This window comes from Astatotilapia calliptera, chromosome 3, assembly GCF_900246225.1.
Source record: "Astatotilapia calliptera chromosome 3, fAstCal1.2, whole genome shotgun sequence".
Classification (NCBI taxonomy): Eukaryota; Metazoa; Chordata; class Actinopteri; order Cichliformes; family Cichlidae; genus Astatotilapia; species Astatotilapia calliptera.
In genome coordinates, this window is record NC_039304.1 from 20,501,117 (window position 1) to 20,514,470 (window position 13,354).

The 13,354-nt window shown below is 44.0% G+C and overlaps 1 protein-coding gene across 1 annotated transcript in view; it reads left to right on the forward strand.

Annotated features, from left to right (window-relative positions):
* Positions 1-9,550: 9,550 nt before the first annotated feature.
* The window catches only part of svep1 (sushi, von Willebrand factor type A, EGF and pentraxin domain containing 1), a gene marked incomplete at its 5' end in the record, with an annotated part of 67,628 nt that continues 63,824 nt past the window's right edge, over positions 9,551-13,354 (forward strand). The window contains one exon of the mRNA XM_026154511.1: positions 9,551-9,755. Within this exon, the coding sequence (XP_026010296.1) occupies positions 9,551-9,755 (205 nt within the window). The remainder of the gene's footprint in view (positions 9,756-13,354) is intronic.

The window sequence follows — 13,354 nt, forward strand, 5'->3', positions numbered from 1 at the left end:
AGTATGTCCTGTTTCGATAAGTTTAAAATGATCAGTAGCTGGTGGACACTGTGCTGAGGCTTTTGGAGGGTGTGTCAAGACATCCATTGTCACGGTGGGGTGTGCTATGTATTTTTTAAATGAACCCAAGAGCAGACACTGCAGGAGACGCAGCTGGTTTGCAAATCAAAGCGATCCTTTATTAGGGCTGAATGAAGGCAAACAACAAGAACACTAAGGAGAAAAACAGAAGACTACAGCTAAACTGACTACAGGTTACGAACAACTATGAAACTGTGAAGAAAATGACAACTATTATGTGGAATATGCTGGACCTTCAAGGCTTCATGAGGCTTCATCTGGGCATCACTACACAAAACTATTTTATAAATGCGTACATCCAACTCTGAGTAAATACTGTTTTTTTTTACTGGTAATTTATACATAATACAGCTTCAGCTTCATGAATCAGATAATTTTCTTGTTCAAAAACAAAAACTACAGATAACATCCTCTCCAGGTAACAAATCCTTAAATCTCCTGATACACACAGATCACGTTATATGCCCATGTTGGATTTTGAGACAAATTTTACGCTGCCAGCTTCAGGTAGATCCACAAATGTTAAAAATTGTGAAAGTGGGACATGTGGGCTTCCTCTGTATTTCTTCATTTTTTTGTTGGTTTTAAATAAATAAAATCTTTTGTTTCTTTGTCAAGTCTTCTGACTCTGCTGCTCTTTGATGATCCACTCACTACAGCACTGTACAACAGTTTTGATTGTGTTCTATCCATTCACTTACGGTTGTCCTTTTCAGGGTCGTTGGGGGCGCTGAGGCCTTTACTAGCTGTCTTAGGGCAAGAGGCAGGGTGCACCCTGAAAAGATCGTCAGTCTGTCACATAGAGATAGACTAGCATTCACACCTTTAAGCAATTTAGAGTTTCCAATTAACCTATCTGTTGGACTGTTGGAGGACGCCAGAGTACCCATGCAAGCACAGGGAGAACATGCAAACTCCCCACAGAAAGCCCCTGGCCTGATAGTGGAATGGAACCCAGGCCCTTCTTGCTGTTAAGCAACAGTGCTAACCACCGTGCAACCGGTGTTATTTTATATATTGCATTTTGTACTGCTAAAACAAGTCAAGTCTGACTGCAAAAATATGGACTTTTTTGTTGTTTGAACTTCAAGGGTATATGACCTGCATAGGTAATACTTTTAATGTTGGTGTACTGTGTAAATATATCGCAAGGAAGGACTATATACCATAAAGAATTTATTTCTTTGTATTATGTTCAAGAAATCAGCAGTAGAGAGATAAGTTCATGTCTAATTATATGTTACAATGCATGCTTGTGCAGCAGACAGCAATCTGTTCATTATGTCATTTATTCCTTGTAGGAGAACCACATCACTCTACTTAGAAACAAGAGCAGAAGTGTTATTTGCACTTTATTTCAATAATTGATTTGCATCCTAACTGATGCCCCCCTGGTGGCCACGTTGATTATGATCTGGCAAATCTACTCCTTAAAACAGGGGTGTCCAAACTACGGCCCGCGGGCCAACTGCATCCATTTTTAATTGGCCCGCAAGTAATTTTATAAATAGAATAGCATATGGCCCGCACTTCAACTTTTGCTTGAGTGTATTGCACTTCTTAGTTTTAACACCAGGGGGAGCTGCTGTTGATCAAGGCAGTTGCTCCACCAAAAAGGACAGTCACAGAAGAAATTTACCCCAAGTTACTAAACATGGCAGAACCAAAGAAGCGAAAGGTAGAAAGTGAGTGCAGAAAATTTCAGACATGGTGGGAGAGTGAATATTTCTTCAAAGAATTCAAGGGGAAGTGTGGCAGTTATGAAAGAGTATAATGTACGGTGTCATTATGAAACCAAACATCAGGCCTATGCATCCTACACTGGTGCTGAGCAAGAGCAAAAATTAAAGCAAAGGGTAGCTCTCCTGCAGGGACAGTAACAGTATTTTTTTTTTTGTGCTCAAAAGGTCAAGGAAAAGGCTACAATAGCCAGCTATGAGGTCGCCCAACTCATCGCAAGATATGGCAAGCCTTTTTCAGAGTCACCGAAAAAGTGCAGGACTTCAGCAACGTCAGCATGTCCAGAAACAGTTGTGCACCGCATTGAAGACTCGTCAGCCAACATTAAACTGCAACTGTCTGATAAAGCTGTGCTTTTGATTTTTACTCCATCGCATGCGATGAGAGCACCGATGCCACAGACACCGCACAGCTGCTAATTGTTTTGCGGGGAGTGGACGAGAGCACGAGCACTTTAGTCCCGATTTACATACCCAGCACAGCTGATACTAACCAGAATAATTTACTAAAATTATATGCACTCCTTTTTTTTTTTTTTTTTTTTTTTTTTTGTGTCCCGTTTGGATCTTTAGCCATCAGAATTGTTGTCTTAAGGCCAAGAAAGATGCCAAGCGGATTTATTTTACCAAGTGGATCATCATGGCCTTGCCATATTGGTCCATTTGATTGACCTTTATTATAATTATGAATTTATTTTATTTTCGGTTGCTACAAACAGGACAGACATGACTGGGGGATAGGACAGGGAGAAAGAATGAAAGAAAGAGAGGGAGAGAAAGAAAACCAAAGGGGAGAAGAGACGGTGAGAAGGGGGGGAAGAAAGAAAAAAAAACAAAAAAAACAAAAAAAAAACAAAGCACCTGGGTCACCTGTATGGAGAAAAAAAACAGAAGAGAAAGCAAACAGCAAAGAGCAACATAATAAAAAAACAGCACCATCACAATAAACTAGCTAGCAGTAGATATCAGTAGATACTAAATAATAAACGATATTGTGCAGCACGCAAGATAGACAGCGCACAATGTGCTTTGAGGCAGCAGCCAAGAAAGCTGTAGTCCGCGTCTATGAATACTCGTGTGTACACCTGTGTGCATACCTGTGTGGATCAGCGCGCTTGCATTCCAAAGGTTTCTCCATGTAATGATCTGCTAGGGAGTGTGGGGGGGCCACAGCCCTGTCCTCCAGGGTATGAAGCAGGTATGGAGGAGATCAAAACTCCAGACATCCAGAGGCCCCCAGAACACAAGAGACCAAGGAAGACCAACAGAGGGGCAGCCGCGCCACTGTCCCAGTAAGAGCTGAGGAGAGTCCCAGATGAGGGGTCACTCAGCAGCCGCGGAGCAGAAGCCAGGGGGAGTTGCAGTGACGCGCCCGTGAGCTCCGCCGGCAGCCAGCTGTGCCTGAGTGACCGAGCCCCAGGCCGAGAGGCCGGGTGCACCCCACCTCCGAAGTGGCCCGAGCGAGCCCCAGGCTCCAGGCCCCGATAAGCGGCCGCCAAGGAGTGAGCCGGTGTGTACCTGGACGCCCATCCCCAGACACAAAGAACCACCAACGCACCGATGTCTGAGGGAGTCCGCCACTGGCAGGGGAAGTGGTGGTGGGGGGAGATAGGCCTCCAAACCTTGGAGGGCCTGAGATGTCCCCAGAGAGGTGGCGTACTCTACAAACCGGGTCTAGGTACCCTTGCCCCTGGAGGGGGGAACTGCACCCAGACCCAGGTGGTGTTACCCTTTTCCCTGCGGTGGGGAGAGGCAGACCACCCCGACTCCGTAGCAGCAGGGAGGACCCACACTTCAGACTAATTATATGCACTTCTGTTGTTAAGTCCAGTTCAGTCTGTTAATGTTGATAACGGTTTCAAACCAACATTAATGGGCGTATTTCTAAACCTAATAACTTAAATAACAAGCTTGAAATTTACCCGTCCCATTTTCCCTTTAACCTTTTTTTCTCTGTGCTGTAAATCTTCTGTCTAAGAAGAAATCTGAGGCTGCTGTTCTGAGAATGAGCCACCAAAGCTTTTTCTGAATAAATCAATCAAGATCCATTCATGGAAAGATGTGATGAAGGCAGTTTTTAATTATATTCAACAATATAACACATTTGATCACTTTTAAGTGATTTTTCTAACTTTAATACACAAAAGTTAAGGCTATATACCTAATTTCTAGTAAGTGGCCCTATATTTTTATGTATGTGGCCCCAGTGAAAAAAGTTTGGACGCCCCTGCCTTAAAACCTCTGCAACATTTGGTCCTTGAGATTTTGATAGCGTGCTTACTGTGCAATTATCTAATGATGTTCCTAGATCAGCATAAGGGCAGGCGCCCAGCAGACGTCGGACCCTGCAGAGAGACTGGGCCACCTGCTTGGAGACTGCTGTTTCTCTACCAGAGCCGCATCACTCTTCCTGCTCAACTCCCTATGTAAATTACTCATCAGAGCAACAGCAGCCCTATCACAGTGTGGAGAGACTATCAGAGAGATATGCCAGGAGGAGGTCTGGACTGGAAATTGAACCTAAGCTTATGGAGGTACTTCACAGATTGATGGAGGATAATTGTAGGCTGTAGCGACAGGTGATGGATATGCACAGAAGAACTGATGCCTGCACTCCACTTACTGCACCTCTTTTGCTTTTGTGGTCAAACACCTATTCTTCAGAGACATCTGAGCCAGCTCAATGGCAGTAATCTCTAAAGAAAAAATGACAGAGTATCGACCGCTGTCATTCCCAGCAGCTGTCCAAAGTATTGGTCATGTTTTGCTTTCTGGTTGGGAGCCCAGAGAATTTGCCAGACTCAAGGTTGCCCTGGAAAATCCACTACCTGAGGATGCTACAGAGCACATTGAGTACCAGATTTTGGTGGATCATCTGCAGTATTAGGAAGCACTTTTTATAGCAGACTTACGCACCAATTCCCGTACAATCTTCTACTGATACAATCGGCAGTTTCACCGAGCAGTATGGGTAACCTCACCAGCAAGCTCTCACAAAAATTGCTGACCTCATTCAAGCTCTGAACATTTGCATGCGATGACAATAGTGGGCGCAAGTAGTTTGCACTGAAAGTGAGAGCAATTATTTGGATGATAGATCAGCTTGGAGTCACAGGCCAGATTGAACCTGTCATGGTCCGTGGTCCTGTGTCTGAGGAGTGTGTGTGCGATGCCCTGGTGGCCACACCCCCGGGCTGGACCATCACCGGCACACCTGCTTTCCATCCGGGGCGATTACCTGCAGGACTATTTAACCCTGCGGATGCTCCACGCCAGTCCGTTAATCACCTCTCTGTGGTAACTAGCCTCCCGCGAAATCATTGTACGGATGTATCATTTGAAATGCGTTAACTCTGCCTTCGTGTGTCTAGATTTCGATCCGGCATCCTGTATCTGCCACCTGCCTGTCCTCCTATTTGCATGCATCACCTGGCCTCATCACTGACTCCTCGGATTCTCTTTCCACGGACTCTCACACTCCCTTCCCAAGTCCCACGGTCCCACTCCGATCGTAAGCCAGCTACTCAAACCCCGTCTTGTTGTGTTTCCCTGTTTTCCCGGCTCACTAGTAATTTTCTCCCCTTTCTGTTGCAGCTTCCCACGGTCCCGATTTCGGCTTCCCCGCGTCATTTATTTCCCCGGGTTTTTCAGTTCCTCGCTTTCTTCTTTGGTTATCCCGGATCACCTTTTGTTAAGATAATAAAGCGTTTTTTCTGCTCGCATTGGAGTCTGCTTTTGGATCCTTTGGGTGTACGCGCGCCTTGGCACATGACAGAACCTAACTGTGTGTCCCATGTGACACGGCAGCTCACCAAGGTTCTTGTATCCTGTGCGGATTATTTTTCCCACCCTCCTGTATTTCTCTGATTGGCTTGACTATGAACTGAATATTCAAGAGACCCGTATGAATCTTGTTACACTGAAGATCGGAGTAAATCAGCACATTGGACAGAGCACTGCTACGACTGCAAGGTTGGTAAGAGCACCAGGGCTCTGCACACTATAATAGCCTTGGTTAACACCAGCCCCAGGAATATCCCACCCCAGCACCGAGCCAAAAGAAAGGTCTCTGTCCTTACTGTACCTACACCCAGCATTTACTTGCTCAGTGTGCACATTTTTCACAGCTGACAGTAGATCCAAGAACAGTGTGAATCAAAACCAACAGGTGGTGTTGGTGATGTGGTTGTTTGCATGAGCAACAGCATCTGTACCTAAAGCCACAAATGTTATTGAATCTATTTATACTTTTGTCTTACCTGAGAGAGATCAACAGGTGTGTTCGGAGAACCGGAATAGCGAGCTCAAAGTTAGCGCGATGATTTGATCTTGGATGTAGTAAGCGAGGTACGAAGAACGGACCCCTGGGCCCTGTTTCAGGAAGCCGGTTTAGTGGAAAAACTGAGTAAGTATACCCTGAGTTAACGAAAACTCTGGGTTTTCGGTTTCACAAAGCGAGTTCAGCTGAAGCCTGAGTGAGTCACTATGACGACACACTCCGTGAAGCTAACCTGCCCCCTAGCAGGTTTACTACAACTAACCCTGACTGTCTCCGCCCTTTGTCGAAACCTGACAGTAGGAAGTGTCAGACATGGCGTGTCCCTTCCTTGAAGAGCCAGTAGATCGTGAAGCCCAAATTCTCCGCAGAGCTCTCCGCCGGGAGAGAGTGATCAGAGCGCGTTTGGACATTTTATTATTTCCTGATGATTGTCTGTGCGAACGTTACCGTTTTTCAGCACAATCTATAAGTTATTTGGATAACATCCTCAGGCCATATATTACGCATGTGACACATCGCGGACATGCTCTCAGTCCATTACGTATTATTTGTATTGCACTTCGGTTTTTTGCAAACGGGAGCTTTCTGTATAATATTGGTGACGCTGAGCACGTTTCCAAGGCTACCGTCTGTCGGGCAGTCAGGAATGTTACAGTTGCACTGAAACGTCTCCTGCACTCGTTTGTGGTGTTCCCCGGTCATAGACCCACAAGATTCATCAAAGAGGGATGCCACAAAATTGCAGGTATCAGGATGACCAAAACTTAATGTATGATGTGGTGATACTTGGACTACTACTTAAATTTTACATTTATTTTCACGGTTCCCAGGCGTGATTGGCTGTATAGATGGCACTCACATTCCAATCATTGCTCCTCAGTAAATGAAGGAGACATATGTGAACAGGAAGTCTTTCCACAGCAATTAAATGTACAGGTACATAGTTCCCTGTAGCATTTCAAACTAACAAATTATTTCATCATAGTATGGATGCTAATTTGTGTTCTCTGCACTGTGAAGATCATATGTGATGCTGCCAACATTATCACAAATGTGGAAGCCAAGTGGCCAGGCCTCTGTCCATGACTCACAAATATTCCGTGAATGTACACTGAGCACAAAATTTGGACATGGTGAGTTGAAATACTTTAAAATATATAAAGACCAATTTTCAGGGACATTTGAACTGAAGTGTATCCTCTGTCTTAGGAAGTTCACTGGCTACTTGCTTGGTGATAGGGGGTATCCATGTTTACCCTATTTGCTTACCCCTTACTCTGACCCTGAACCGGCCCAGCCAGCAGCGATATAATCTGGCTAATTGCAGGACAAGAGCCAGAATTGAAATGACTATCGGAATGCTTAAGGCCCGGTTCCAGTGCCTGCAAAGACTCAGGGTCACCCCAGAAAGGGCATGTGACATTATTGTGGCATGTGTGATTCTTCACAACATTGCCACAATTAGAGGAGAACACTGTCCTTCTGAACGCAAACATCAGCAGTGATCCAAACCATGAACATCCTGACCCTCCACGGACATACAAGATGGAAGAGCAGTCAGAGACCCATATGTCACAATCATTTCTTTTGACCCATCACCTCAACATGTTGAAAGAAGAATAAACAGATTTTTTGTTCAACTGGCTTTATTGGTCACCTGTATTTCCTGTACACAAAGTATTAAAGATGTAAACTCATAAAGTGTCTCTGTTGCTTCCTCCTCTGTAACAGCTGTCAATGTTTCTTCATTATTTTCCTGTAGTAAAGAAATAAACAACATTGCTGTTCTACTGTACACTCATATAATCTGTGGAGTATTACTCACAACTGCATGTTGGTCTGGCTCAACAGGAGGCTGCACCAGATGCAGTACACCACACCATCACTGATAAAATATGAGGTTCATACAGGTCACTTATAACTTACAAGGGACCAAATGGCAATTAACAAACATCCCAATCACCTTACACTTCATTGTCATTATGCTCTCAAAGACAACACAGAACTGAGGGAAGGCAAAATCAGTAGGAAAATAACTTCACTACAAATAAATCCATTATGGTAAAGAGTTTATCAAATGAATGAGCAGCACTGCAAAGGTGCTGTGAAGAAAGGATGTATGCACATCATGTATTATTTTGAATTTACCCCTATGTAGGCACTTGTGTCTTGCGGGGTTATTGACTCAGAGGATGTCCCCGAGAGATGCCTTCGGCCACAGGGCGCCACTGTTTTGGCTGAGGGCCAACTGCTCAGCCTCTGTGAGTGGTGGTGGTGGAGGACCCCCACCTGTTTTTCGGGCCTCCGCTTTTTTTCTGTTGGCTATAACGGGTCACATTTGAGCATACAGAGTAAGCAAATATGTACTTGTAATGTGCTCAGATAATTTCAATAAGTGCTTACAGACAGAAAATTAATGTAGCCTCTAACTGCAATTGATTTACATCGGACAAACAGACCAAGCACTATGGCTCATAATACAATTACACCTTACCTGTTTGGACTATATTTTTATATTTCATTTTTATTGCTGCCAGGAACGTTTGGGGCCTGTTGGGTTGCACCTGCGCTCACATCACGTCACAAAATAAAATGTATAAATAAACAAATAAAATAACATATGATAAAATAACGTGTTATGGGTGGAAATCCCTAGATCAATGTTTAAATTAACACTCACGCATTGACTCTGTCGGCTATGTTTTGCCATGCATGCTCACTTTCTTTTGCAGCTGTCGCTGTGTTACTTTTTTTCTGAGAAATTTGCATGTTATCGGCATATGCTGCCATCAGAATTTCGGCCTCAAGCGCTGTAAAATACATTGACCGCGCCTTCTTTCCCTCCGTCTCCATGGTGACTCGCTTAATCTGTGCTCCACTGATCAGGGCTTTATGTATCCTCGTCCGCGCGCTTCACTTGGGGTTAAAGCAACTCCGCGTTGACTGAACTACTTGTTATCAGCCTTTCTGAAACCGAATATTCCGAGTTGGACAGTTCGGGGTTACTCAACCCTGAGTATCGTTTTTTCACTCCTGAGTTTTCTAAACGCGGCTTCCTGAAACAGGGCTGATTTGGCAGGCTTTAAAAGTCGGTTGTACCTTTGTGGTTCACAAGTGGTGCCTGTTTTGATTTATTCTGTCTGCATTTCTGTGGTTAAGATGTCTGTTTGTCTCTGTCTGACAGATGTGTTGTAGCGCACACAAGAACAAAAAAATAAAGCAAAGCTTTGTTTCATCTTGCAGTTGTTGAAGACCGTGTTTTTCTTTACGACTTCATACAAAAATAAAGTTGCTGAAGGTTAAATGGTGCCAGAAGACTCCCCATTTTTCACATATTTTGGTCGTCTGCACCAATCGCTCCGTCAGACTTCCTTAATGATGGTGTTTTACCCAGCATTTAACTCGACACTTGAAAATGTCTTATTCTCAGGCGGTGTAATTGAAACCTGTGCTTCTCTGCGCTTGCTTGCTTCCCTCAGACCTCCCTACGGGCAGCTACATCCAGGAGGATCTGTCACGCTGCGCTTCTTTGTGTGAAGCGGGCAAGGATTGTTGCGACCTGATGGCCAGCTGCAAGTGCGGCACACACACCGGGCAGTACGACTGCATATGTGAGAAGGGATACTACGGCAAGGGTCTGCAGCACGAGTGCACAGGTAGGGCAGATTATATCTGTTTAATATTGGCTGTGATGATCTATGAATTTTCTGTAAGGCTCGAGTCACTAATGCTGACTGATCCTTCTTAAAAATGTCACATGTAGCAGATGTGAGATAAACTGCTTGTGACCTACGCAGCTGGGTTTTTACGCAGAGCAATTTGTGCACAGATTATGTTGTTCACATTGTGAAAGAACACCTCATGTGTTATGTTAACACCTAAGATCAAAGTTCAAAGCTTTTCGCTAGTAAAACAAATCCTCCCTGCTTTCGAAATTGACACGTGGAGCTCCTTTTTGGTTTCTTACCCCCACCACATTACGATCGCAGCCTCAGGTTGCTCCTGAGCTCACCGGGGGTGGATGTTAAATAAGCAGCCTGTCTACTTAACGCAGTGTAAGCTTTCCGCAAGACAGATCGCTATCACCAAACCTAGTTTATGTGATATAGCGGTGGAGAACTGTTAGTGATGTTTCTGTGTTCTCAGGACCCCAATTATCCTTCACTCACCTTTGACTCCTACACTCCCAGAAGGGGAGTCCTGCTCCCACCTTCACTTTCCACCTTTAATCACACCTCGTCCAAGGTTTTCTTTACTCTCTACATGCACCAGATACGCTGCTGTCTTTTTAAAATGAACTGCCTTTTTTCTGTGACTCTTAGTGCTCCAACTTCCACGTATGTTTTGTGATTGTCCATTTGAGGACAAAAAAGAATCTGTTTCATCCGTTGCCAGAGTGCTCTGCCTTTTACCCTCAAGTTTCTTACTACTAGTTAGTAGAAAGTCGGGCCTCTGGGATCTATTATTTGTCTTTTTAGATGACAGCATCGGTGAAAGTTGCTCTAATGTATTTGTGTGATGTAGACATAAACATGTCCAGGCATATATTAATGAGGTGCACATACATTGATTTATCTCTTGGGCTGTGATCCATAAAATCCATAAGCTACATGTTTCATTAAAAGCTGTAATAATGTAAGAACTGTTTGTGTCGAAGACCAGCTGCAGACGGGTTAAAGTGCACAGCTGAAGTGGTGATGTTGGAGAGCTTTCTCTTTTTGTCTTTTGTTCTTCTGAACACAAACATTTACCTTTCCTATCACCTTTCCTGGAATTTCTTAGAGTCGAATTTCCAATCTCTGAGTATGTTTTTTTTGGACGTAATATGATTTAATCCACCCCATGTTGTGTTAATCTCCAAAGAACAGAAAGCAAAGGAAGCATGTTTAATATTCCTCTTTTGGGTTTTCACACTATAGTCAAAGAATCCTAAACATGGGAGTAAAGATGGTTGTAGTGTGAAAAGAAAGCATTATTTTGGACAAATGGAACAAATTTTTTTCTGCAGATTCTGGAGATTGTTAATATTAAAGTTAACTTAAAATGTCTAAATAAAGATGGACAAAGAGTGGAAAGACTCGTGTTTGGAAGGACTGTTTGAGGACAATCTGGGACTCAATCAACTTTTCTGCTGACTTAACTTCTGGGGAAAGGGCAGATTTTTTAGGCTTCCAGTAAACGCAACAGATATCCAGTTAGCTGATATCATTAGTCCAGTTCAAAACTTCACGTTTGTTGCTCTGGTCATTGTTTACATTCTCTTTTTTCTCTTTTTTTTTCCACATGGACTTTTTGCTCAACCGTGATTGGTAAACAGAAGTTGGATTATAGGTCAAAACCACAAAGTCTTGCTTACAGATTCTGCGTATTGTGTGTAGATCTTTGTTAAGATAAGAGACTCTTACGATCAGAAACATTTGAAATCATCTCTCGGATTAGATTATGAAATTCAAGATATCAGAGAGATTCATGTCTAACAGTTCCCAGACATAAATAATAAATACATCCTTGCTGAACAGAAATGTTGAGGCAGCAGTTCTGCATGTGTTAAATCAGCTTGGAACAAGCCCGACTGCAGAATTGATAAAAACTTTGTGGCAGTTCATTAATTTTCGGCCTAACGCGCTGCAGACAATCATGTTAAAACACTGGCCAGCGGCTTGTGTAATGACACATTAATTTGTCTTCCATATGTCCGTCTCTGCTCTGTTAAATCTCCAGTTACACTGTGTAGTGTTACATGCTGTCATTGCATGAGGTTAGGGGTTGATACATAATTATTATTTTTTGTTACCAAACGTGCAATCATCAGATTCACAGGGGGCCTGTCGGACTGTAATTGTTGGAGAGCGGCTAGAAGACGCAGTGGTTTTGTTAAAGCTCTGTCACTGAGGCAGCTCACCCCGCTTGCGAGGAAGACAGGTGGGAGGGATTGAGAAGAAAATCGACCCTGAGTGCACTGCCTAGAGGTAACAATAACAGAAATCTGGATAACAATCACGTCCAATAATGGGAAACGACAGGCGGTAATCCCCCGTCGCGCTCGCCCTCTGGGTCTCTTCACCCACATGTTTTCAATCCAGCGTTTGATAACACGCAGGGAAGGAGGAATGAGAGAAATTTCAGTAACAGAGAAGTTTAAATAATTCAGAACGTCAGAAAGAGAACGTGAGAGCAGGGAGTAAGTAGGAATTCCAAAGTAAAGGGCATCGGGGTCATCGTGCCAAAACACACGCCTCCCTAATTCTCATCAGATGTTGTCGAGACTAGAGCCCCCCCACTCTGCTTATTAATGCTTTTTAATGCTTTAATTAATAGCAGGGAGCCGACTTTAGAGTTGGCTCAGCCGGCGCGAGGAAGGAAGGACACAGCGAGGCGCTGAAACCGCAACTCGGGACCGCTTCCTCCGTCTGTCTCCGACCCGCTTGTGTAATGCACTCTCATGGAGGAGGAGGCGTGAGTTAATGTGTCGTGGACGCTTGATTGTCTGTGAGCTGACGTGTACCCGCAGAAGCATGTGTCACTGCACGCCGAGGCACATTAGCGGTGTGAGCTTCGGTTTTTGTTAACTGGTGCGAAAGAGGCTCGTATGTTTTTGAACCCTGCATTTATTGGAGGTTTTATATTTTCTAATTTCTTACAAGGCTTCTTTGGTGTAGCGGCGGCTCCAGCACCAATTAAGTTTGCCGTATGTAACATGTGAGGAAACTTGACAAGCTCCTGCTGTTCTTAGAAAAATCCAGCATTTTTTTCTTTAATACTCTGTTGCTTTAACCTTAATGGTTTTGGCTGAACTGTTGGTGTTGTGTGAATTGTGGGTACATTGTGTGCGTCAGCCGTGCCAGGTTTCTTGAGTGGCAGTGTATACACTGCAGCACCGCTGCTGGAGCTGGATGCCAGGCTTGGGTTTGTTGTCTGCATCACGAGTTTGCAAACATTTTTATGCTTTTTCAGACTCTGTTTTCTCACATTAACATTAACAGTCTTTGACACATCTGAAAAGAATATGGCCGTGCTCGGTCCTGTCAGTGGGTTGTTATTATCATTGGCTGACGGGCTCTATTGGAAACGCTATCCAAATCCCTCCAGCGCACAGCAGTGTTGTTTATGAAGCTGTCGACAGCCAAGTGAAACAGCCTCTTCCACAAAACATGACTGGAATCTCATCAGATAGAAACAGATGATGGAGCCAGTTCCTGCATAGTTTGGTTTATTCCGACAGGCCAAATAGGACATTGTTGTCTCTCTGCTCAAA